The 27,136-nt window shown below is 37.9% G+C and overlaps 1 protein-coding gene and 1 long non-coding RNA gene across 6 annotated transcripts in view; one reads left to right on the forward strand and one right to left on the reverse strand.

Moving 5' to 3' along the window:
- The window catches only part of SVEP1 (sushi, von Willebrand factor type A, EGF and pentraxin domain containing 1), a 204,051-nt gene that overhangs the window by 107,440 nt on the left and 69,475 nt on the right, over positions 1-27,136 (forward strand). For all 5 annotated transcript variants that reach the window (XM_055087033.1, XM_028493673.2, XM_024126322.3 and 2 more), the window contains 13 exons: positions 1,851-1,959; positions 5,475-5,639; positions 6,163-6,396; positions 8,643-8,804; positions 10,114-10,275; positions 15,546-15,707; positions 16,399-16,490; positions 17,535-17,631; positions 19,216-19,329; positions 20,571-20,684; positions 21,490-21,691; positions 25,015-25,172; positions 26,454-26,655. In XM_055087033.1, the coding sequence (XP_054943008.1) occupies positions 1,851-1,959; positions 5,475-5,639; positions 6,163-6,396; positions 8,643-8,804; positions 10,114-10,275; positions 15,546-15,707; positions 16,399-16,490; positions 17,535-17,631; positions 19,216-19,329; positions 20,571-20,684; positions 21,490-21,691; positions 25,015-25,172; positions 26,454-26,655 (1,973 nt within the window). The remainder of the gene's footprint in view (positions 1-1,850; positions 1,960-5,474; positions 5,640-6,162; positions 6,397-8,642; positions 8,805-10,113; positions 10,276-15,545; positions 15,708-16,398; positions 16,491-17,534; positions 17,632-19,215; positions 19,330-20,570; positions 20,685-21,489; positions 21,692-25,014; positions 25,173-26,453; positions 26,656-27,136) is intronic.
- LOC114486847 (uncharacterized) lies at positions 7,303-15,621 on the reverse strand. The gene is made up of 3 exons (XR_003681148.1): positions 15,538-15,621; positions 10,137-10,236; positions 7,303-8,141 (listed from the first exon to the last, which is right to left on the reverse strand). It is a non-coding gene; the product is annotated as an uncharacterized lncRNA (long non-coding RNA).

Raw genomic sequence — 27,136 nt, forward strand, 5'->3', positions numbered from 1 at the left:
GGAGAGGCCACAACAGTGAGAGGCCCGCGTACCGCAAAAAAAAAAATAATAATAATAATAAAATAAATAAAATTTTAAAAAAATAAATAAATAAAGTATGACAAAAATGCCATTGTAGACTATTTCTTTTATGATGAGGAGATCATTGAACATTTAAAGGATTTTCTTTTTCATGTGTTTTTGTTTAGGACTCTTTCAGTGATTCCAGGAAAGCAAAACAATGTATTTAACTGTATTGAAAGTCTTGAAGGCAGGAAATGATGACATATATATATATATATATATATATATATATATATATATATATATATATGTATATATATTTGTATCCGTAACAGAGTTGAGTGGCTTAGATTTTGGATAGATTCTGAAAGTAGATGTAGTAGTAGTAGTAGATTTGATACAGAGTGTGAGAGAAAGAGAGGCATCAAGGAGGCAGAGTGTACAGGAGCATAGATACAGGAGTGAGCCCACATGGTGATGTAAGTGTGTGAAGGAAGGATCTTTTGTGACTCTTTGATCTGTGAAAAAAGATGCGGAATGATCAGCCTGGAGTGTGGATGGGGAGGAGTTGCTGGAGGTTTGAGAAAGCAGAACATGGTATAAAATAATTTTCTAGGAGAGCATAAATGAATATACTAGGGAAATGTGGTAGGATTGCCAGTAAGCAGCATTGTGTCTTCTCCTGAGCTATAGTTGAGCATGTGGGCGCAAATGTGGAGAAAGCAGAGCAATGAATTTAACCAGGGTTAAAGGTTCTCCAGGCAAACAAATTGAGGAGGGTGCATGCACGGGAGCAGTTCATGGTGGTAGACCGAGGGATCCAAGATGGGCAAATAAGGAAGTGAAGACATCAGGAGCTGAGAGACAGTGAGGAGGTGGGTAGCGTCGGTGGATTATAGATTCTGATGAAGTCAAAGAATTGGATTCTTGGGAGTAGGAGAAGGTGCAGTTACTGGTAACGACGAGGTCTGAGGGTATGATCGTGAGACATACCCTCAAGTGTATGTCTCATGTATGTCAAGTGACAAAGTGGAGCTGGAAGACAGAAGAGGAAGAGGAAGTGAGACTCCAAGGTGATAGAAGGATCAGCTGGGTGGATGCAGAAATCACCGAGGGCTGTAACAGGGACGGTTACCATTCTCGGAATGAGAGGGTAACTCAGAGTTGGGGAGGGCTGTAGGTGATGGCCACAAGGAGGGTCAGTGTGTGGTATAGTTGATTGTAGGAGCTTCAAAACTCTGAGTCTTCAAGGAGGTTCATGGGAGCATGATCTGGAAACAGCAATAAAGAGTGAGGAGGACACTTCCTCCATGCCCACCACCTAAGAAAACTAGGAAGGCAGATTTCATTGAGAGCAAAAATGAAGAGAACATAAAGAGAGGAGGTTAAAAATAATAATAGGAGATTGGCTGATTACTGACCGTGCGTTTCAGTGGGCATCAAGGAAGGTTTTGAGGACTTGGAGAAGGGTGGGAGATAGGGTCAGAGAAAAGGGATCTAAAGAGCCATTAATAAAATGTTGTAAATCAACTGCACTTCAATTTTTAAAAAGCCAAATGGGGTGAAAGTTAAGAAACAAGAGATATCCCAGGAGTCCTGGGTTTCTTGTGGTAAGTGATATAAACCGAAAGAAAAGGCATGAGGCTAATCCTGGTGGTCCACAGGCACTTAGAGGAGGTAGGGGAGGGCATGGAGGAGGGTCAGGAGCCTTTTTAAGGGCAGACAGAGCTCTAGGGCCTTCCCCTCCCTCCTGCTGATGGAGATGTGAAGGCCAGAGGAGCAAAGGGCTTATCCAAGGCACACCCAGATGGGAAGTACATTGTGTCCTCTTCATTTTTTATTTGCAGGTGCCATCATTTTGTAGTGATGCTGATGACATTGACTGCAGACTGGAGGACCTGACCAAAAAATACTGCCTCGAATATAATTATGAGTATGAAAATGGCTTTGCAATTGGTAATGAAATTATTTAGTGTGGGTAGTTGGCAAAACTGATCTGCACACTAAGAAAATCATTCCAGAAGAGTGGGGCAAACTGGAAAAATGATCTTTCATTCATTTATTCATGAAGTATTTTAGGATGACTGGATAACTTGATACTGTGCTTAATGATCTTTTATAAATATATTACATTTGGGGTATCAAATAAATTCTTTCAAAATATTAGCCAAAATGCCTCAGGATGATAAAAACTAAGAAAACTAAGTCACATTATGATTGTAAAATTCAAATATGCATATGAGATCTTAGAAGAGAATAGTAATAGCTATAAAGTACTAACAGCAATTTTTATATGGCATTTAACTTAAATTGCAAGTAAGCCATTTATTCAAGTCTAATATACCTTCAGGTGGAATTCTGATGTTTTCTTCATGTAGAGTCTGAACACTTTTTTCTTGTTTGTTTTTTATTTTTTGAGATATAATTGACATATAACTTTTATTAAAGCTACTCCAAAGTGTGCTATGTGATTTTTTTTGGCTGGTCCATCTGGCCATTTAGCTTACTGTCTTCAGATTTCTATATTTCAATTGTGTCTCTCAATTAGCAAAATTCTCTTTTCCAGTAATTATTTTTATTTCATTCTTATAAAACTGTCCAGAACTTGCAGAGTAATGTTTTAAAATATAATAGTGATAACAAAATAGTGTTGTGTTTAAAGCACGTGAACTCTACAAGCAACTAGTAAGGTCCAAATCCTGGCTTCCCCACCAACTAGGTGTGTGGTCTTGAGCCCAAGTTCTCAAACCACTCTGTGCCTCCATTTTCTCACCTATAAATTGGGTATATAAGAGTACTGAACTCATAGAGCCACTGTAAGGATTAAATGAGGAAGTACAAGTATAAATAAAGTGCTTAGAAGGTTATTTGAGACAGTATTAATTCACATGACAGCAGACATCCTTTTTGTTTCTGACACTAGTCATGTTTTTAGTGATTCAGCATTGAGTGATGTTGAATGTTGCTTTAGATTTTTAAGTGTAAAAATATTATTTGTGCGTATATGTTTATTGCAAAAATTTGAAAAATGCTAAAGAACAAAGAATGATATTGAGATACCCTGCAATCCCAGAAATAATTCTGTTAATATATTAATGAATATGTAACTGTACATGCATATGTATGCTGACCCATACTGTTTTGTAAATGTGAATTTTTAGGTAAGATTTTATTCAGGACATTTTTATGTCGTAAATATTATACTTCAATACAATTTTAATATCTAATATTATTTTATGAGTCAGTTTGCCATAATTTATATAAACAATTTACTATTGGTAGGCCTTAGGTTGTTTTCCAATTTTAACTATTATGTACAACTTCTCAGTGAACATATTGGACATTAAAGTTTTAGATAATAAAACACAAGGTGGCATTGGCAGGGGAGCTGGCAGTGGCACATCTAGAATAACAGTGCTTCTTCTGTCACACATGAGCCAGGTTTTCCTCAACCCCCAGATTGTTGAGGTAGGTTGCAGGCGTGCAGGGATACACACAGAGGGAGTCAGTTGTCATCATGAGGCTTTGAAATGGGTCATGTTTGTCATCCTAGAAGGATCCAGATGGCATGTGGTACAAGTGATCCTAAGAGACCACCCTTCCTCCTTGAATGTCCTCACAACAGAGTCACAAGATCAGCGTAATAGTTATAACACCTTGGCAAGTCATAGTGTATGGAAAATAAAGGGCCAATAAATATATTAAAATTGTTTTATCTTATAATAATCATGTAATTCAAATGAAAACTAAAATGAGATGCCATTTTTGACCTGTCAGGTTAACAAATTTGAATAAGAATCATAACACCCAGAGTTGGCAAGGGTGTCAGGGGAAAAAAATCATATTCATATATTGTGTGTAGAGGAGACATTGAAGGGCATTTGATGATATGTATCTAAAGGATTAAAAATGCTTAGACCCAGAAATTCCACTTCTAAGGATATTTCTCAAGATAAAAGTCATGCTAATGTACAAACGTACCACATTTTATAAATTCTAAGATGTACACTTTTCATTTGGGCATCTCTGAAATTGGGATGTGTCTTCCCATTGATGGTGTCTTATACTTTTTGAAATAGTGTATGTACAAGGATGTTCTAAAATTTTGAAATAACCTAAAAGTCTGAAGATAGAAACCTGCTTAGTTTGTAGTATAGCTATAGAAGAGAATATTATGAAACCATTTGACACAGAAATATTATAATATATTTTTGAAAAAATTTGAAAAACGATTACCAAATAATATACATATAGTATGATCTCGTTTTGTTAAAAGTGCGGTATGTTTATTTTTATTCTAGCTATATATATATATATATATGTATGTATGCATAAATGTGTATGTGTGTGTTTATATATTCATAGAAAAAATTCTTGCCTAAAATGTTATTGTCATTATTTCTATGTGATGGAATTATAAGTAATCTTTTATATTTTTCTCTTTGCTAATCTGTTTTTTTTTTTCTATCAACATAATGGCTACATGACACACGTGGGAAAAATGTTTAAGTGAAAAACAAAAATATTGATCCCAGTTCTTTTTAATGGCCCAAAACATGAATTAAGCTAAAAAAAACCCACAACCCTCAAAAACCAACTTACTTAAGTGGACAAGCCTGTATAAATAGAATTTGATGTTTAAAGCACCTAACTAAGCAACAACAGTATGCCTAGACCAATATTAATATCATTTACTATCACTGAGGTTTTAGAATGAGTCAAATATGAGCTAGATAGTTTGCATAAATTAGCTCAATTATTCCACAGACAAACCTATAAGGTAAGCACAATTACCTCAGTTTAGACACAAAGAAACTGAGATTCAGAGAGTTGAAAGGAGCTTGACTAAGATTGTGCAGCCGTACAACCTATATGAGGAGCCGCAGTCTGAATCCATGTGGTTGATCACAATGATATGGAGGGCATCTAAAGAATCACGTGCAGCCATGCTGCCTCCAGCATAGTTTCCTAACTACGTAATCATTTAACTTACATGCTGCCCTCAGAAACTGCCCCCACCTTTGAAATATAATGCAGATATGCAGATATTTGAACAATCTTCACGAAAGGAAATCTGTTTACATGCATTAAGTTTATAACGCTGATATAAAAAAGCAAGAATGGAGCAAACCCTGAAGGGAAATAGGAATTGATTAAAACCTGTATCTCCTCCCATTTCCTCTAAAGTTAAGGTAATTTATTATTAAGTCAAGGATAGAATGTTTTAAATGCCTATATAGCTCTACAGAGACCTTGCTTTATACTTTTAATGGAATTCATTGGTAATCTAAACTTAATATGAAGCGCCTAAAGCTACAATATGATATTACAGACGAAACCTTGTATATGGTATATTATGGGCAATTTAAGCAATGATCAAGTACAGTTTGATTTGTGGCCTAACATTAGAACCTAAATGCTGATAAAGGTGCAACTGTAACATCTTTTGTCTCTCTGCCCCAACTGTCCAGGACCTGTCGGCTGGGGTGCAGCTAACAGGCTGGATTACTCTTATGATGACTTCCTGGACACTGTGCAAGAAACACCCACGGGTGCTGGCAAAGCCAGATCTTCACGGATTAAAAGAAGTGCCCCATTATCTGACCACAAAATTAAGTTAATTTTTAACATCACAGGTAAGGATAGACTCTCTATTTGAAAAGGTTAATATAGTGGGAAATTCTTGGTTGGAGACCTGTTTTTCAAATTTTCTATTTGTTATCATTATTAGGAAATGACCCTGGAACTGAAAATTAGGGCAAGCACAATCAACCAAGTTTTGTCATTTTTTTCTTAATATCACAGATGTATTTTATAGTTCCCATAGCAACAAGGCCCCTGCTTTGTGCTCATCTTGACATGATGAACTACGGTGTGCTTTTAAAAAGAGAGAGTTTGCAGGAATTTAATACGTAATCATGAAGAACTCCACAAAAGGGTGATGTAGATCCAGCATAGGAGAGAAAGATTAAAACAAATCGTGTTGTTCTTAATATTCTCCAGGTACTAGTTGCTCAGTAGGTGGTGTTTAAGTTTCAGTTTATTTTTCCTGGAAGATTTTTAATATGCTGTTTCTCTTTGGTAAAAACTCACTACAAATGGCTTCCTGCAACACCATGTGTGTGTGTCATGTTTTCTCTTGTTTCATTTTTATCTCAGCTAGTGTGCCCTTACCCGATGAAAGAAATGATACCCTTGAATTGGAAAATCAGCAACGACTCATTAAGACGTTGGAAACTATCACAAATCGACTGAAAAGGACCCTTACTAAGGAGCCCATGTATTCCTTTCATCTTGCATCTGAAATGCTTGTAGCTGACAGCAATTCCTTAGAAACCGAAAAGGCTTTCCTCTTCTGCAGACCAGGCTCCATGCTGAGAGGGCGTATGTGTGGTAAGACTCCTCCCTGTAATCAAAAATATTTGGTGCCTATTGGGTCAAATGACATGGATAGAGTCGTTTTACAACTCTAAAGGGATATTGTGATGAAAGCTACATTTTCTTTTTGTTACATGCTTAGTGTCTCAAAAGTCTAGATAACCACTATTGGTCACGACAAGAAAATTATTTTAGGTGAGCGACTCAAGTCTTAGTTTTATTTATAGATCTTTAGACCTCACAGCTTTCAGCAGCAACTCCAATAACAGAAACTCATACTTTCTGACCACTCATGTGTGCTGGCTGAGCCCGTCTCATGTGTTTAATCCTGTTTAGCTACTGTATGAGGTACCATTCTCATTAAGTACATTTTAAACATGAGAAAACTGAAGCCAGGGAGGCTAAGAACTTACCCAGTAAGTCTTACCGTTTAAGACAGTAAGTGGTGTAGCCGAGATTCCCACCCAGGCGGCCAACATGAAATTCACATAGCATAAAGTGAACCATTTTAAAGTATACAATTCAGGGACTTCCCTGGTGGCGCAATGGTTAAGAATCCGCCTGCCAATGCAGGGGACACGGGTTCGATCCCTGGTCTGGGAAGATCCCACATGTCGCAGATCAACTAAGCCCATGCGCCACAACTACTGAGCCTGTGCTCTAGAGCCCGCAAGCCACAACTACTGAAGCCTGCGCACCAAGAGCCCGTGCTCCGCAACAAGAGAAGCCACCGCATTGAGAAGCCCGCGCACCGCAAAGAAGAGTAGCCCCCACTCGCCGCAACTAGAGGAAGCTTGTGCACAGCAACGAAGACCCAACACAGCCAAAAATAAATAAATTAAATAAATAAATTTATTTTTAAAAGTATACAATTCAGTGGTATTTAGTACAATCGCAATGTCATTCAACCGTCACCACTATCACAATTCCAGAACATTTTCATCACCCCCAAAGGAGACCCCAGACCCATTAAACTTCCATTCCCCATTCTCCCTCCCCCGAGTTCCTTAGCTTTTACCCCTATTTTAGACTCTCACAATCTGGATCAGTTCCAGTCTCTTTCCCAAATAAGTCATCATTTATAGATGGCGGGATCTCCTCTGACCAAACTCTGTACACTCAATGGAACCAACTGACATGAGTCTTCTGTTAACCTCTCTGTAGGTTGGGGCTCTTGTGTCCTGGTCGGAAAACCTTCCTCAACAGTTCTTATTGCTATTCCCAGAGCTCAGTTGAGTTTTTCACAGTGTGATAAACCCAGCCCATCAAAAAGCACATTAACGATGTCTTTCTGAACCTCCTCTTGTTTCTTTCTCAATCTGTGAGTGAAAATCAGGAATTGCCTTGGCCAGCATTTTGCATTTCTCAGTGTGGTCTTCAGACTACATGTGTCAGCATACCCTGAAGTGCTTTCAAAATGCAGCTTGATTAAAGCCCCATCCCAAAACGGATGCATCTGACCCCTTGGGGTTAGGGCATTGGAATCTGAAATTTAATAAGTTGCCAGGTAATTCTTACATACCTTAACACCTCAGAATCACCCAAGTGATTCTTTCAAGTATCCTCTCTATAAAAATACTAACTTTGATAGCAGCCTTTCAGTGAATTTAACATCCCACTTTGGTCTCAGAAATTCTGCACTCCAGGCCTCCGAACAGTAGACCAAATCTTCAAGGAAGGAAGGTTCTAAAATTGGCCTGTTTCCTCGGAGCCTTTGGGTCTGAGGATGCCTCAGACTTGCCTTCAGTGGGCAGTAGTTCCTGCAATCAGAGACAGAGGTCGACTTAACTCACTTGTTTTAGGCTCACCACCTTTGCCTGTTTTTATTTCTAGAAATAATGCTATAATGGCCACTCAGTTTCATAAGGGAAACCATTCAGAAGAACAGCTATGAAATCATTTTTAATATCTTGAAGTCCCATATTAACCTAAACATTCATTGTTTTATCCTCTTCTTCCATGAACTGTGCGTTTCCAGAATAATCTGGTTTATTAGAATTTTAACCCACACTTCAAAGCCCCCATCATATAAACATTAAGCTTGGTCAACAAGAATTTGCATTTTCTCAAAAAAAAAAAAAGAATCTACTGTTGGTTTAGAGGAATACATTTCTGGAAGGTTTATCATGTGAGTAAGCCTCTGGCAGTAAAATTTAACCCATAAACTATAGTATCTGGAAGCAGGTTTTATTACTCTCATGCCTTAGGGAAAAAGCACATTCCATACTATATTCAGTGTTTCCTGCTTGTTTTCTCTTCAGTCAATTGCCCTTTGGGAACCTACTATTCTCTGGAGAATTCTGTCTGTGAAAGCTGTTTGATGGGCTCCTATCAAGATGAAGAAGGGCAGCTTGAGTGCAAACCCTGTCCAACTGGAACTTACACTGAATATCTCCATTCAAGAAGTAGCTCGGAATGTAAAGGTAGGGCCTTAGTGCTCATTTTGACCAGAAGCCCAAATTTTGTTTCCAGTTATAAAATCTCAATGGCAGATAGGATGAAATGCGAGCATTACCAAAAGCAATTTCATTAACTGATTTTTTCTTTCTTTTAATTGCAAACTGTTACCTGAATGTTTCCCTCACTTTCGAGAAGTCCATTTATCTTTCCTTTTGCAACCGTCCATTGCTCTAAGTCAAACTCCACTGTCAGGAACTCTAATCCACATTCATCAATTAACCTGGGTGTTTTAGTGACTCTCACTTTAATTGGTGGAAAGGACTTTCATGGCTCTTAGCAAGCATTAGGCTGCTTCTTGTTAGAATCATATTTGATATGATGAGATTCACTCTCCATTTACTTGGAAATGAATGACTACAGGCCCATATGCACCTATTCTTGCTACTAAAATATCCAGTCCTTTCAAAATGTTGTGACTGTTATTCTCAATGAACATTCCTGATGGAAACATTTTCTTTCACATTTAAAGTTACAGTAAGACACACCTAAAAGAAGGAATTGCAAAATTGTTCCTCCTTGCTTATTGTTGCCAATGCAGGTGTGGGTACTTCATGACACATGTAAGCTTGAGAGCAGTGCTGGGTGATTGCAAATGCACTAAAAATGTTAACAGCGCTGAAAATGAGAGTCATCCAGAGGAGGAGGGCAGAAGAGAAGGACAGTGCACTGGGAACTGGGGAATCTGGCCCTAAGCCCGCTCTACTACAAAACCATTGCTATGAGTTTGGGAATGTTGCTTAATTAACCTCTCTGGGCCTGATGCTAAGACTACTTTTACTTCCTCTCTGCCAACCCTCAAATGAAATAGTGTCTGTAGGCAGGAGGAGGTAAGAGGGCCAGTTCTTATTTAGAGTGAAGAAAGGTGCCAGCATAGTCATGAGACTCTAGCTCAATCGGGGGTTTTGTTTCAGTCACTCAAGGGAACAGTGTACAAGCTGAGAACTTGTACAAAAACAAGCTTCCCCGTGACAGCTTGATCTCATGAGAGTGTCTTTCTGAGATGCAGATTTCTAACTTCACCCAAAAGCTGTTTGTCGACATTTTCTATGTGTCAAACACCGTGCTAGGTCATAATACAAGTAACTGGAAATGAGCCTAAGACTTAGTATACAGAAGTATGGGGAGTCTAAAACATAACACGTATGCTTGGAGTTCTTCATGACCCTCATTCTATCCTAAATAAATTAAAATGTGGAAAATCCTATTGTACACCGTGCTAATTTTGTACAGCTGATGTCATCGTCATTAACCATGTTACATTTTTCGTTTTAGTTCAGTGTAAACAAGGCACCTACTCATCAAATGGGCTTGAGACCTGCGAATCTTGTCCACTGGGCAGCTATCAGCCAGCATTTGGTTCCCGGGGATGCCTCGTATGTCCAGAAAATACTTCAACTGTGAAGAGAGGAGCCGTGGACATTTCTGCTTGTGGAGGTTAAGTCTTAGACGTAGCTTTTTTTCCAAGCCTCCTAGGTTCTACGCGTGGAGGAGTGGAATCTTTTTAGCGAAACCATATGTCTACTGCATGCAAAGAATGTAAATAACTGTCTCTTCATAGAGAGTTTCCTTCTATTCGGCCAGTCAATACTTAAGTGTAAACACCCATAATATAAACACCGTGCTGGTACCGTTAGGAACACACAAGAAGCACAAGACTTGGTCCCAGCCCTCAACATTTGTAACCATGTGGCCACATGATATGATAGAAATACATCTCAACTAGGAACTTCGATTCCTCGGGTATAAAATGAGGTCTTATCTAATGTTCCTTGAAACTCTAAAAATACAACCTCTGAATTGTAACGTTCATTCCCTGCAGTGTGAAGATTTTCATGAGTGATTATCCACTCTGGCTGCATACTAGAATCATTGCACATTTACATCAGTATTTTAAAAATACCTGAAACCCAATCTCTGCACCCCCCCAGATATTCTGATTTAAGTTTTCTGGTTTTCTTCCGAAGTTCCCCCAGGTGATTCTAAAGTATGACTAATTTTGGTTCTCAAATGTCACCATGGAGGGTTTGTTAAAACATAGATTGCTGGGCCCCAGCCCCAGAGTTTTTAATTCAGCAGGTCAGGTGTGGGGCCCGAGAATTTGCATTTCTAACTAGTTCTCAAGTGATGCTGATTCTGCTTGGTCCAGGGACCACACGTTGAGAACCACTGGTTTAAATAGAAATATAAAGATTAGAGTTCTATTTTTCAAATAGTTCTAACATCCCTACCAAGTACAGTTTTCCAGCAGTGAAAAAACTGGAAGCCATAAACAAAAGTAAAAGATGAAAACTTAGAATGACGGTGAAACTAGGTCTGACAGTCAAGGTCAGCCTATTGCCAGAAACTCCAATAAACTGCAATGACTTTGCAAGTTCGGTGGAACTTTGCAAAAAATAAAAAGTTGTTGGCCTCCCCCTGCTACATCACTGGGAACAGAACAAGCATGCCTGGCTAAAAGATGACTTTTTAAAAAAATGTGAGTCCTCCCCATTCTTTATACCCTTACTGAAAAACCTAAGATCTATGGCAATCTGAAAGTTTAAACTCTTCCCTTACTGAGTGAGCGATGTTTTTAAGAAGCCAGTCTGCTGGTTCCCCATTCCCTCAAGCTACACACACACACATCCCATCCTCATTGCACCCCAATCATATATACATCTGCATCCAGTTAGAGGCTGAGAGTCCTAGAAAACAAATGCTTAGGGTGTTTGAGTGTAGTGGTAGGGAGGGGACAGGGCGTGTCCAGCATTGCATCCTGGGAGTCGTAGTCCTCATAACTTAAGTGCTACAGGAAATACATACTATGAGTTATAGGTTTCATATGCTCCATCTGTTTGAATCTCAGAACAAGAATCACAGTAGATGAAAGCCTCATAGACCTGAGGAATTGGGCGAGCAGTGTTCATCAACCTAATGTTTCACTGATGAGAAGAGAATTTAACTAGGACCTATTTGAAACTCATAAACCATGTGTGTTGTGTAATACCAGCTGTGGATTTTTTTTTTTTTTTAATTAAAAGCCAAACAGAACCTCACATTATGGTTGAAAGAGATCTGCCAAAGACTCTATTATTTTGTCAGTATACAAGCTAACTTTGGAAGAAAGTCTGCAGGGAAAAATCCTCTCTCTCCGTCTCTCTGTCTCTGTCTCTCTGTCTCCCCCCCCCGCCCCTCCCTCTCCCTCCCATCTCCCTCTCTCTCTCTCCCTCCCTCTCTCCTTCCTTCCTTCCTTCCTTCCTTCCTTCCAACCACAAAAGCAACTAGGATTTTTACAGTGAAACAAGTTCATATATGACAAATTTTTATCCTTTAGCTTTCCAAATAAGCCTTGAGGTTTTCTAATACCAAATTACTGCAATTAAGTAATTATAATTCCCAGAAAATCTCTAAACTTCTGGTAACTGTTCCATTTCTCCTAATATTCCTAGCATATGCTTAACCACAGTCTACTTGTCCTGAGTAGGAATTGGTAATATTTGGTAATGACACTTTCCCCTGTGGTGCTGGATAAACACCATTTTACTTTTACTTTAAATTTAAATGTGTGTGAATTCTAAAACAGTCCCTTATATATTTTCCTTAGTTTTCAGCCAACCCCCTTTCTCTCCCTCTCTCCCCTTCCCCTTCTATCTCTCCTCCTCTTTTCTCTTTCTGTGTTGATTTATGTTTTATGGGCATGTTGTACAGTTTATCTTATTTTTTGCTGACATATCACTTTTTGCCTCCTTTGGCCTGTTGAACTTAAAATATCATTAATAAATATAGCAGTTATCTTTAAGTATATTACTATGTTAGCATAATGTAACATTCTTTATACATTTCACCTATTATCACTTAATAGGATATTAAGTAGTCTTGAGTCCTTGGTTACAAAAGAGTCTGAAATTTTCCATTTTTAAAAAATGATTTTTATCAAAATAATTAATCCCACAAATGAGTTTTTGGTGATGGTGTTGTTTACACATGGTCCCAATAGAAGGAAATAGATAGATTATTTGTGGAACAGGATAACATTTCTTAGCCCAACCCTGTAGGATGAAGTTAAAAGGAGGCTCAGAATAAGAGGCTTTGACTTCTGGCTTTGTCATAGGAAACCAATGGCTCCAAGGCTGTATTTATTCCTTTACACTATCAGGGGACAGACATGTGAGGTTACATTTTTCCCTGGTCATTTCAATGCTTTATTTTTAATTCTATTTTGATATCACTTTTGGCATATTTGGATACTTTTTTTCTCTTTCTCTACAGTAGAAGAGGTGAGAAGAATTTTGTTCCATTTGTCTTGATTTAGAAACCACAGTTTCTCTGGCCAAGGTTCAAAATGAAACTTTCTCACATCTTTTCTTATGACATTAGTCCATTAGGAACTGTGTCATGTATGTATGCATGTGTGTGTATTTAATACTGTACTGTGTACTAGATAGTGCTATTATTATGTATATGTGTATGTTTATACATTCATATATGTGTGTGTATGTATGTGTGTATATATATGTACTACATATATAAATTATATATTAAATGCTGATTATTCACTCTTGGAAAGTATATTTGTGATGACAACTGTCTGCCCTTGGAATGTAATTTAAACTAATTTCCACATGAAAGTTCATTTTACACTTTGTAGGTCAAAAAGCAAAGTATAGACATCACAACACCGTGTTTTCTATTTTGAGATGCTAATTGGCTTATTGATTTTTAATCTTAAGATTTTATTATTATTACATCTTAGTATATTTTTTGACAATTATAGTATAATTATGTGCTACAACTGACAGTATAATTCTGTCAGTTTTTAGGGGCACAGTCTTTTTTTTCTTTTAAAGGGTAAGATTGTACTGAAAAAAGTTATATGGAAAAAAACAGTTTAATTCATTATAGCATCTTGGGTTTAAGTGGCAGCATTTATATTTCTAGCATATCATGCACTTTCATAGATACCCTCTCAAACAGAAAATTTATACTTTTATCAGTAGAAGATTTATGCTTCCAATTAACTAATTAGCTATTTGGAAGGTACCTTTTCCAAACAGATAATCATTTTTGGAAACTTGGGAATCAGAAAACCCATTTTAAACTCCTATAGGTTTATAATATGTTTGTGCAAAGCCCTGTCTACATCTAGAAACAGTAGATTATTTTACTCTTGGTGAAACAAAGATACTTGTAGTTTAAAACTCTTCTTAAATATAGCAAATGTAGCCACCAGAAAATTTTTTTTCTAAATATGCATTAATATCTATGTTATCTTCTGCCATCTCTTGCTTCAACTCTCTACTTTTTGTCAGTTGGGTACGTAAAAGAGCTCTTTTGCAAAAGATTTGCCTGGCTGTTTTTGCTTAAGAAATTTGATCAAAGCTTCTTGAGATTACGACAGATGTGTTATCATTTACTTAATGTTTATTGTCATACCAATAAAAAAAGAGATGCCATCACTTGGAGTGTCCTGCTCCCTTGAGCCTCAAGTGTATCTCTAAATTTTTCACCCATATTGGTAATTATTTCTGCTATACTAATTTTTATTATCAAGAATCCAAAAGCTAAATGATAAGTATGCTGATATCCTGAGTAGCTGGTTCCCTGTGTCCTGTCTTCTATACTTAATTTTATGCAGACAAGTCTTAATAGTTTTAGTAGTTTTCTCAGTTTATAATGGTTTTAGGGCTCACACAAATGACTCCAGTTCACACACTCCACCTGAATTTGTCTATGGATCACAGTCTAAAACCCCAACCCAAGGATTTAGTCATGGGTACTCTACCCCACTATCCCTCTGCCGAATGTAACCAAAATTTATGTTTGGGGCTGTTTTCTTATATTCCACCAAATCTTGGCAAGAGAATTTCCAGTTTGGTTAAAAGATAATATTCAACTGCATGTTGTTTACAAAAAGCATGTCTAACCCAAAATGACATTAAAAGTTTAAAAAATAAAAGACCCCCAATAAATAATAGACAACTCTACAGGGGAAATAAAAATTTCTGGTAAACGTAAAAAATGCAGCTTCATTTATCATCAAAATGCAAATTAAAATCACAGCGTGATTCATTTTTACCTTCAAGTAGGAAAAAATTAAATAATCATTTTCAATGCTGAGCATGCAGTGAGAAGGGCAATTTCATACACTGCCAATGGGACTGTAAATTACATTATTTAAAGATTTGGGCATGACATATTTATGGCTTTAAATTGTCATATCTTTAGTTCTAACTACTCAACTACTCAAAGTCAAGTGTTATCCCAAGGAAATAATCAGAGCTATATTAAAAAATTTATATAGAAAATTTCATGTCAGCATTATTTATAATAGCAAACTAGTAGAAACAACCTAAGTGTTCAATAGGAGAGGACATGTGAGATCCATTATGGTCTGCCAATGAGATGTAATATTTTTCATTTATTAAACACCATGTTACTTAATGATTTGGGGAATGATTTGCTTATGATATAAAGTTAAGTGGAAAAATCATAACACAATCTCATATGGCCAATTCTGATTTTTACTGAGTTGCTATGTGTTGTTAAAAGATGGGAAGGAAACAACAAAACATTTATCTAGGTGATAAAATGGTCTGGGTATTAAGTACATGCAAGAGAAAATATTAGCAATGCGATAGCTTTCTTATAACCAAAGGTTAATGCACTTCTTTTAGAGGTAGGGTGTATTGCTATGAAGCACAAATGATTTGTTCTTACTTTTGCAGTGCCTTGTCGAGTAGGAGAGTTCTCTCGTTCTGGATTAATGCCCTGTTATCCATGTCCTCAAGACTACTACCAGCCCCATCCAGGGAAGTCCTTCTGTTTATCTTGTCCCTTTTATGGAACTACAACCATCACTGGTGCCAGATCCATCACAGATTGTTCCAGTAAGATGATATACTTCATTTCTCATGTAATCCTGTGTTGGAGACTTTTGTTTATCTCTGCGGTAGCTTCCATTCTGAATATCACTATTTTCAGTGCCTTTGGGTGTCTGGATGTGTTAAACTATCCTTTTGAGGGCCTTTTTGATGACAGTGACTCAAAGATTCTTATTTGGGGAATGTCGAACTTGATAAATTCCAAATTTCTAAGAGTCTAGAATTTAATGATATAATTCCATCCATCTCTATGCTCTCTTTATATTACTGAAACAAAATATATGTGGCTTTACCCACTCTGAGAATCAGAATCTTGACCATGGTATTTAAATAGAGTCTGCTCCTAGAGAACAGACTTGTGGTTGCCAAGGGGGAGGGGGTTTTGGAGGAGGGGTGGAGTGGGAGGCTAGGATTAACAGATGTAAGCTGTTACATATAGAATGGATAAACAAGGCCCTACTGTATAGCACAGGGAACTATATTCCATATCCTATGATAAACCATAATGGAAAAGAATTTTTAAAAAGAATGTATATATTTGTATAACTGAATCACTTTGCTGTACAGCAGAAATTAACAGTAAAACAACTATACTTCAATTTTAAAAAAAGAAAAAGAAAAAAATAGAGTCTATTTATTGGCAATATCTACTACACACAAATATGTTTTTCAGTTGTTTTTCCATTAATTTTATTAGGTTTTAGTTCAACTTTCTCAGCAGCAGAGGAAAGTATAGTGCCCGTTGCTTCTCCTGGACATATCAAAAAGAAGTATGAAGTCAGCAGTCAGGCAAGTCCATTTTATATTTATAAAATTTTCTCTAATGGAATGCTTGGAAAACAATTTGTCATTATACATGTCCCACAGAGGAAAACTACCAGAGTTGAAACTTCAAGTAATCAAGACTCATGAATATTATCAATGAATAATTACATTTGCTTATGACTTATAAAATGAACTTTCCAAAAATGCAGCATTAGAAGTTCTAAGTACCAGAAATGGGAATTTTTCCCAGCAATGTCTGGCACAGAGAATTGTAGATTTGGGGAGTCTTTTGATTTGCTAATAATTAACATGTACCATGAGCATAACCCATCATTTGAGTAAGGGCATTTGGATTAACCAAAGGCCTTTTCCGATTAGCAGGAAGAGTTACTCAACTTTCATGAAAGTTATTTAAATTTTTTGCCAGCAAAAATAAAAATCATTTATTGGAGTAAGTTGTGGATTTTTAAAAGAATGAGAAACATAACTCATAAAACTTTTCCATTTATTTTTTTGAAGACTAGTTAAGAATAATTATTTTGGGTGATTCAGCCATTACTCTGAATGCACCTTGCCCAATGTCATAATAAATTCCTTGGCTTTAAGTATTTTTAAGGAGGATAATGAAGTTATATTTCTTATTTTAACTTCCTACATCCAAACATACTCACTTATAAGGGCTTCATAAGTCATATTTGAAACTGCACTTAATGGACACAGACATATTAGAATCCACTGGCTTACACTTAGAAATGATGCACAGATACCACTTCCACAGATTCCTGATTTAGCTGGTCTGGGTTGGGGCCTGTCCTTAGTATACTTTTAAAAATGCCTTAAATGGAGCCAGCATTTAGCAACACTGCCTGGGTTTATCAGAACACCACTCAAGAATAACATATAGCATTTGTGCCCATATATGGCAGGTACCAGCGTTATGCAGGCAGCCGTCCAGCTGGACTCACCTGGAAACCGAAACCTGATGTAAACCTTCTAACTCCCTGCTCAGAATTGCTTTGAAACAAATAGTGTTTTGTCTCTGATAAATTTCTTTTCTGCCACTGGTAGGTTTTCCATGAGTGTTTCTTAAACCCCTGCCACAATGGTGGAACCTGCCAACAACTTGGGCGTGGTTATGTGTGTCTCTGTCCACCTGGATATACAGGTAACACAGAGGAATGCAAATTTTCATGTGTTTTTCGTACAGTATCATTGTGATTTGCAGTATCAAACTTTGAAACATTAAAAATAAACACCATAAGATACATTAGACTGTATAATTGCACAAAAGTTTGGTTGAACAAGACAAACCAATAAGTGAAAAAAGCATACATATCTTACGAATGACAGTTTTCTTTGCACATCTTGGGGGAAGAATAAAGAATCATCTTCTCTATGAAAAGCCACATCATAACTCACGATTTCAATTGGAATACGGTTCCAGAGGCCGTGTCCAAGGTTGCATTCTAACACAAATTAAATGCATGACACTCAACATAGAACAGATTGTCCAGCATAAACATTTTTAAACAACTCCAGTTTCTCTGATTTGCTTCACATGAATGGAAGTTCTTATGAATGGCCATGATTTGTTGCTTTATTTCTTTCTGGAAGCTGTGCTTAGAAAAACAGCATGGCTTTGAACTTGATTATGTAGGAATTATGTAAGAATTATGTTTTCTTGCAGTTTGGTTCAAATTCCAGCTCAGTCCAGAAATATAATTTTTAAGGAGACATGAACTATATCTTAAAAATTGCAGTTTATTTAAAATAATTTCGTGTTTTCTTCCAGAAATGCAGTTTTTACATTTTTTTTGAGTTTTATGCCACCAACATGAAGTGTTTTTAATGAGAAAGTGGTATTTAAATAATTCACCACAAAATAAGCAAAAGAGAAGTTGGAAAACAAAATACAGAATGTTGTCATTCCACTTACTTCAACATGTGCATATGTGCATGTGTTTCAATTCTTATAAAAATTTTTGTCCCAACATTCCACAAGAAATAATGAACTTGTCCTAGAATTTTATAAATGAGAGGTGGTTGAGAAAAGCATAATATAGGACAGTGATTCTCAAATTTTGACATGCATCAGAATCATCTGGAGGACTTCTTAAAACACAGATTGCTGGAGCCCAATCCCAGAATTTCTGATTCAGTAGGTCTAGGGAAGTTGTGAGAATTTGCATTTCCATCACATTCCCAGGGGATTACTGATGCTGTTGGTCCAGGGACCACACTTTGAGACCCCCTGGTGTAGAAGAACCTGGGTTTCCGCAGAGCTAGCCCATAGAAAGCCTGTGTGCACCCTATGGGACGATGCACCCCATTCTAGGATACCTGACATATGAGCTGAGATCTGGCAGGATTTAGTCCCGCCACCCCTCCTCCGCCAAGTGGCCTTGGTAGCAAGTATATATGACTCTGTGTTTTTCACTTTGGAATTAAACTAATTCCTGGCTCTATTTTATGCTTCCAGAGTTCCCTTTTTCCCCCTCTACTTCTAACTTAGGATCTTTTGCTGTCTTTTATGTATCCTTATAAGGATATCTTAAAGCTGTTTAGAGAGAGGCAATACCTTCATTAAATACTTAACTAGATGGTAGCGCTTAATAAATATTGCCCTTTTCCTCACCACCACCACTCCGTATAAATTCAGATTATTGGGATAATTATCTTTAAATGATCATGGTTCTGTTTCTGTTAATCTGCTCTTTGATTGACCTTCAGTGTCTGGTTTGCATTTTAGGCTTAAAATGTGAAACAGACATTGATGAATGCAGCTCACTGCCATGCTACAACAATGGAATTTGTAAAGACCGAGTTGGGGAGTTCATTTGTGAATGCCCATCTGGTTACACAGGTAAGGGGAAAGTTTCTCGTTCTTAGAATATTAACCCTGGAATCCTTAAAATAATGAGCTACCACCTCACACCTGTTAGAATGGCTATTATCAAAAGATAAATGTCCATCGATGGAGGACTGGGTAAAGAAGATGTGGGGGGGGCGTGTACACACACACACACACACACACACACACACACACACACACACAATGGAATATTACTCAGCCATGAAAAAGAATGAAGTAATGCTATTTGCAGTGACATGGATAGACCTAGAGATTATTGTACTAAGTGAAGTAAGTCAGAAAGAGAAAGGCAGATATCATATGATATTGCTTATATGTGGAATCTAAAAAATATGGTACAAATGAACCTATTTACAAAATGGAAATAGAGTCACAGATGTAGAAAACAAACTTGCGGTTACCAAAGGGAAAAGGAGAGGGAGGGATAAATTGGGAGATTGGGATTGACATATAAACACTACTATATTTAAAATAGATAACTAATAAGGACCTACTGTATAGCACAGGGAACTCTACTCAATACTCTGTAATGACCTATATGGGAATAGAATCTAAAAAGAGTGGATATACATGTAACTGATTCACTTTTCTGTACAGTAGAAGCTTACACAACGTTGTAAATCAACTATACTCCAATAAAAATTAATTAAAAATTAAGAGAGATAAGAGATAACAGTGCTGGCAAGGACATGGAGAAGAGGGGACCATTGTGAGCTGTCGGTGGGAATGTAAATTGGTGCAGCCATTATGGAAAACAGAATGAAGTTTTCTCAAAAAATTAAAAAATAGAATTACTATACAATCCAGCAATCCCCCATCTGGGTATGCATCCAAAGGAAATGAAATCACTGTCTCAAAGAGATATCTGTATTTTCATGTTCATTGCAGCGTTATTCGCAGTAGCCAATGGCCAAGATATGGAGACAAGCTAAGTATAAATCAAGGGATGAATGGATAAAGAAAATGTGAGATAGGTAGGTAGGTAGATAGATACATACGTACATACATAGATTCATATAGATACGTAGATAAATAGATATCATATATATAACATATATTGGAATATTATTCAGCAAATAATTGTATTTGGCAAAGAGCAAAATTTTTCACAAACATGTTAGCCATGATTTCCAATCGTTTTGCTCTTATACCTGAACAACTTGCTTGAAAACCGATTAATCTTAAATTCCTTTCAGTTTTATCCAGCTCAAATATTCTCTGATTCTTTGCAGGTCAACTCTGTGAAGAAAACATAAATGAGTGTAGCTCCAGTCCTTGTTCAAATAAAGGAACTTGCATTGATGGCTTGGCTGGTTATCGCTGCACGTGTGTGAAAGGATACATGGGTAAGATGTTTCCATTCTTCCTAGTTCTCATAGAGCTCTGTAAAGCCCCAGAAATCATTACATTTATGAACATTACATATATATATAATATATATGTAATATTATATAAGTTAATATCAATTTTCTGATTTTACAACTGCGCTGTGATTTCATAAGACAGAGTCCTTATTTTTGAGGAAATTCACACTGAAGTATTTAGGGGTAAAAGGGCATCATTTCTACAATTTACTCTAAAACAGTTCAGAAAAAATAATATGTTCCTGTACATGCGTGTATATATATGTGTATGTAGAGACAGAAAGAGAGAGAGAAGACATGAGTTTATATGCTAAGACAAACACTCACGAAGGAACTGGAGTTAAATTATATAAAATCGTATTGTGAATGAATGCTAAATAATAGAGTTAAGATATCTATCTATCTACATTTAACTGATAAAGAAGAAGTCCAAAACAGAAAATGATCAGTGAAGGAAAGAGGCAAGGTCAAAGAAACAGAGGAACATTTTGAACTAAATTTGCTAGTTCCAATTTTTAACATTATCTCAATTAGATATTCATTGCTAATGTTAGTTTCAGAAAGAGGTAAGATTGAAAGAGCAGATTTTCAAAAACACAGTCCTAAAATGATTTAGAAAAGCCAGAGCTTGTTGAAGAGTGGCTTGAAACCAGTTTGGTAGGCCAGTGGCTCTGCAGCCTCCATTCCCATCCTTTAGAAGCAGCATGCTCTAAGGAGTCAGCACCTTGATCCCAGTTTTCCCAAGGGGTTAACATGTGGGCTCGTTTTCGTCCTCATCCATCCCCAGGCCTACACTGTGAAACAGAAGTCAATGAATGCCAGTCAAGCCCATGCTTAAATAATGCAGTCTGTGAAGATCAGCTTGGGGGGTTCTTGTGCAAGTGCCCACCTGGATTTTTGGGCAGCCGGTGTGAAATAAACATGGATGAGTGTTTCAGCCAACCATGCAAAAATGGAGCTACCTGCAAGGATGGTGCCAATAGCTTCAGGTAAAAGACTAAGTCTGGCTCCTTTCACTATTTTTATTATCTTAACTGTTCAGTCATTCTGCAGTCTTTACAGAGTATTACTTTGAATTCCAAGTCAGCCCTTCCCAAATCCTAGCCCAAGGATAAGCTATGGTAGAATCGGCCTACCACCTGATGTTCTGATTTCCTAAGTCTTGTGTAAAGTCTATAATTTTAAAACAGACAACCTGTATGTTTTTTTGTTTGTTTGTTTGTTTGTTTTTTTTGTGGTATGTGGGCCTCCCTCTGTTGTGGCCTCTCCCGTTGCGGGGCACAGGCTCCGGACGCGCAGGCTCAGCGGCCATGGCTCACGGGCCCAGCCGCTCCGCGGCACGTGGGATCCTCCCAGACCGGGGCGCGAGCTCGGTTCCCCTGCATCGGCAGGCGGACGCGCAACCACTGCGCCACCAGGGAAGCCCCCAACCTGTATGTTTTAAGTTCCCCAGTGGTTCTGATGCACAGCCAGACTTGGAAACCACTGTTCTATACTTGGGAAGTCATAAAAGATGAAAGGAAGCACATTTATTCAGAAGCAAATACAGAGGCACTGTACAAAACCCAGTTTTAAATGTTTTATATTTTAGCTGGAGTTTTCCCACTAGCTAAAATAGGAATTGTGCGATTCTACTGTCACAGCGCCATTCTACATTCTATAACCATGGTTTTCAAACTTTTTTTTTTTTAGTTTAGTAACCCTTGTTTCAGGAGAAATCTGAGTGTAAACAAATAAAACAATAAAAGCTAAGCTTTTGGGGTTGAAAATAGTGGTGTTTGTGGGGAGAAAGACTCTGTCTTCCTGAGGCAGCTCTTAGGGTGCCAGTAGAAAAGAGTTTGAAAACCAACACTTTTTTAAAAATTACTATCAAGTCTGCCCTATTCCATCCCCTTCCTCTTGCAGGATCTGTGGCTTCTGCAGTGCAAAAGACAGACTGGTCTTGCTTGCAAAATGTTAGGAAACTTTATTGCCCTCAACAAGCAACTGGTTCTGTAAGTTTTCAAAAGTTAAAAGCAAAAAAAACAAAAACAAAAGAAACTCTACCCCAGTTGCAACATTTCCCAGTACTTTTCCGGTTCAGCCCCCTTCCATTACCGTCCCCTAACAGAGCTAGGGTACTATCTGGGAAAAATAGGAAGCCAGTTCTGCCAGTGAGACTTCCACTCTTAATATGGAAATGAGGTCTTAGCAGGGTAGCGTCATCTTTTCATAGGCTTTTTTATATCTTCTGGCATACAGCCCCTAACCATAGACAATGAGAAATTTCCAAATGAACAGCAAGAGTTCCAAACTCTCCCCAGGGTCCAAAACAATTGATGAATACCAAATTTGTCTAAATCCTCACTAGAGGAAAGGTGAAGGTAAACCCTCCTAATTCAAAAGGAATGTTAGTTGCCACCAAAGTGAATCTGTTTCATGGACACAGATATTGAACTGCCATAATGATATCACACATGTACATATAAAGATGAGTGAAATTCTAGCCAAAATAGATTTACCCTCAACTACACAGCACTCCATAAAGATGCACGCCAATTCCAACTGAGATTTTCTTTTAAACCCCCAAATACCATTTATTCGTATTATTGCCAGTATCAAAGAGGTCCACATATAAACATGCTGGTAACAATATTAACTACATTTATTGGGCAGTTCCTTTTTAATTAAAAATATTTCAGACATACAGAAAATTACAAAGAATAATAAAAGTCATACACTCATCACAGTAATTATCAAACCTTGGCCTGTTGCCGTATTTGATCTATATCTTTTTTTTTTTTTTTTTTTTTTTTGCGGTATGCGGGCCTCCCTCTGCTGTGGCCTCTCCCGTTGCGGAGCACAGGCTCCGGACGCGCAGGCTCAGCGGCCATGGCTCACGGGCCCAGCCGCTCCGCGGCCTGTGGGATCCTCCCAGACCGGGGCGCGAACCCGGTTCCCCTGCATCGGCAGGCGGACGCGCAACCCCTGCGCCACCAGGGAAGCCCCTATATCTTTTGTTTTTAAAAAATCAAATTCTAAAGATAGATTTGGAGTCCCTCCAAATATGCATATGTACACACACACATGCACAACACCCACACATATTCCTCTTCTTCCCTGATAGTAATCACTATCCTGAAGTTGGTTTATATCTTTCTCATTCAGACTTTATGTTTTACTATGTATATGACTTCATAAACAGTCTATAGTATAGTTTTACATGTCACATTAAGTGGTATCATATTATATGTATATATATTCTTTTGTATTTGGGGTTTTGTTTTTCCACTCAATACTATGTATTTTCAAGACTGATATATTTGGTTCTAGTTTGCTCATTTCAACTGCTGATTAGTATTCCACTGAATGATTATACCATGGTTTATTTTCCCATTCACTTCTCCGTGAACGTGTCGAATGATGCTGTTGTGAACATTTGTTATACGTGTCCTTGCGCACCTGGGCAGTAATCTCCTAGAGTTCATACTAGAAATGGACATACAGGGCTCTGGGAATATAAACTCTCCACTTCCCTTGACATTGCCAAATGGTAATTCTACTCACTGAGATTTCCCATTTCATGACACCTTTGTCAACATTTGACATCATTAGAGGTGTTCTCCATTCTGAGGGGTTTAAATCGTTTGTTGCGTACCACAGAGACTGTATGGCATACTGATTAAGAATAAGCCACTAGACTGAGGTCAAAGTCTTCCTCCACCACTGAGTAAAAAGGGGACTCAGGCAAATTAACCTCTCTGAGCCACGGTTTACTCATCTGTAAAGTGCCTCATTGTTATAAAGATTGGATTAACATATGTGAATTTTTGTTTTTCTCTAGCACTTCTGTGGGGAGAGAAATTCCCAACGTATGAATAATACTTCACCTTGACCAGAACTGCTTTATACTCTATTTTTGCTACTACAATATCTCAAATATACGTTGTCTTAAATAGGTTTATTTGAATGAACTAAAAAAAGTAACAGTTAAAGCACTGTTTTAATGGGGAAAATATGTTTTCAGCATTTCAGGGTTTTTTAAAAATTCAATTTAGTTAAACTGAAAAAAAAAGAAAAACAAAAGGGATTCACCTATTTCTCCCACCTGCCACCCCCTGTCTCTGGCTTATGTTCTATAAGCTTGGGGTGTGTGTGTGTGTGTGTGTGTGTGTGTGTGTGTGTGTGTACACATATATTTAGATTCCACATATAAGAGAGATCATAATAGCACTTCAGCTTTTCAGAGTCTTTTGAGACAATGTTGTCACTGGAGACTGCTTCTAACGCCCTTTCTGCAGCTATTCTGTTACAATGGTTTGTTTTCTTTCAGGTGCCAGTGTGCATTGGGCTTCACAGGGCCACACTGTGATTTGAACATCAACGAATGTCAGTCTAACCCCTGTAGAAATCAGGCCACCTGTGTGGATGAATTAAACTCATACAGTTGTAAATGTCAGCCAGGATTTTCAGGCAGCAGGTGTGAAACAGGTATATATGAACTTAATGTTATTAATAACGATACTAACAATAACGATATAATAACAGTGTCAATTTTTACCTGCACTGATCACCACCTATATAGCAAAAACTATGCGAAGCATTTTGTACTCATTCTTCACAGCCACGCACTAGACTGGTTCATGTTATCTCCAGTAGCACAGGAGGCTGAAGCTTAGAGATGTAAGGGAGAAATGGAGAAAATCGAATTTAGCAGAACTCGTCACGTTCTGCATGTTTAGAAAGGATGCTTTGAAAGGTCACTTGATTTAGAAGGTCAGAATCCATGGATATGTTTGAGAGTCAATGCTAAACTGCTTTCTCAGAGCACTGGAGTCTTTTAGCTGTAGGACTTTTGTTCTGTTGAGTGGGATATGCAGGATTGGGGCTCATAAAATGGAGAAGAGCCAGAGCCCTGAGCAGGGATGGAGGGTTGCCCTTGCAGTGACCCCCTCCTTCTCTTCTGCAGTATCAGTCACTCCACACATGTGCTTAGAGTCTCTCATCTTTAGTGACTCCCCAGCCCCACCTCTCCTTCCAACTGTTCCCTGTTTCTCAGCTTCCTTTCACTGCTGAGTGTGTTTCCTCTCTTAGATACTCACTGATGATTTTATTTAAAAGAATTTTTTGTTAGGGACTGGCTGTCCAGTGGTTAAGACTTCGCCCTCCAACGCAGGGGGTGTGGGTTCGACCCCTGGTTGGGGAGCTAAGATCCCACATGCCTTGTGGCCAAACAAAACAAAACAGAAAACAGAAACAATATTGTAACAGATTCAATAAAGACTTTTAAAATGGTCCACATTTTTAAACGGTCCACATATATGTATACATGCCACATCTTCTTGATCCATTCATCTGTTGATTGATATTTAGGTTGCTTCCATGTCTTGGCTATTGTAAATAGTGCTGCTGTGAACATCGGGGTGCGTCTATCTTTTAGAATTAGAGTTTTCTCCAGATATATGCCCAGGAGTGAGATTGCTGGATCATATGGTAACTCTGTTTTTACTTTTTTGAGGAACCTCCGTACTGTTTTCCATAGTAGCTGCACCAATTTACATTCCCAACAGTATAGGAGGGTTCCCTTTTCTCCACACCCTCTCCAACATTTATTATTTGTAGACTTTTTAATGATGGCTCTTCTAACTGGCGTGAGGTGATACCTCATGGTAATTTTGATTTACATTTCTCTAATAGTCAGCGATGTTGAATATCTTTTCACATGTCTATTGGCCATCTGTATGTGTGCTCATACTTCCTTATTTGTTGCAGAACAGTCTGCAGGTTTTAACCTGGATTTTGAAGTTTCCGGCATCTATGGTTACGTCATGCTGGATGGTGTGCTTCCATCCCTCCGTGCTGTAACCTGCACGTTCTGGATGAAATCCTCTGACACCACCAACTATGGGACGCCAATCTCCTATGCACTTGAGAATGGCAGTGACAATACCTTCCTTCTAACCGATTATAATGGGTAAGCAGAGGTGTCAGGAAGGCTGTGCTAGGACTTATCCTGGCACCAAGTTAGAACTGACAAGGGGGTTGGAGTGGTGTGGGGGGCGGGTCAGGTGTTCCACCAGAACAGCAGGGTGACAGTAATCAAACAGAGCATCTGGACAAGTCCTATAAGAAGGCAGAGTTTCAGTGCTAATGCCTTATACATGTATTGTATTTTGCTATTTGCTAAGTGTTTTCATATGTATTATTTCATTTGAGCTTCACAATGACTTGAGGAACTGATGCCCCTTAAAAGGTAAAATGAAGTTTCAGAGAAACTAAACGATTTGCCCCCAAATCTCACACCCTGGGAGTGGCAGAGTTAAGTGTCAAACTCTGACTTTTCAGACCAGTGCTCCTTTATTTACATATCAGAGCGGCCAAGAGTCAAGAGATTTCAGTGGCACTGTTGACCCCTGGGAGACGCTTGTATTAAATACGAATCCGTCTGTAATCTC

This window comes from Physeter macrocephalus, chromosome 9 (genome assembly GCF_002837175.3).
Source record: "Physeter macrocephalus isolate SW-GA chromosome 9, ASM283717v5, whole genome shotgun sequence".
NCBI classification, from domain to species: domain Eukaryota; kingdom Metazoa; phylum Chordata; class Mammalia; order Artiodactyla; family Physeteridae; genus Physeter; species Physeter macrocephalus.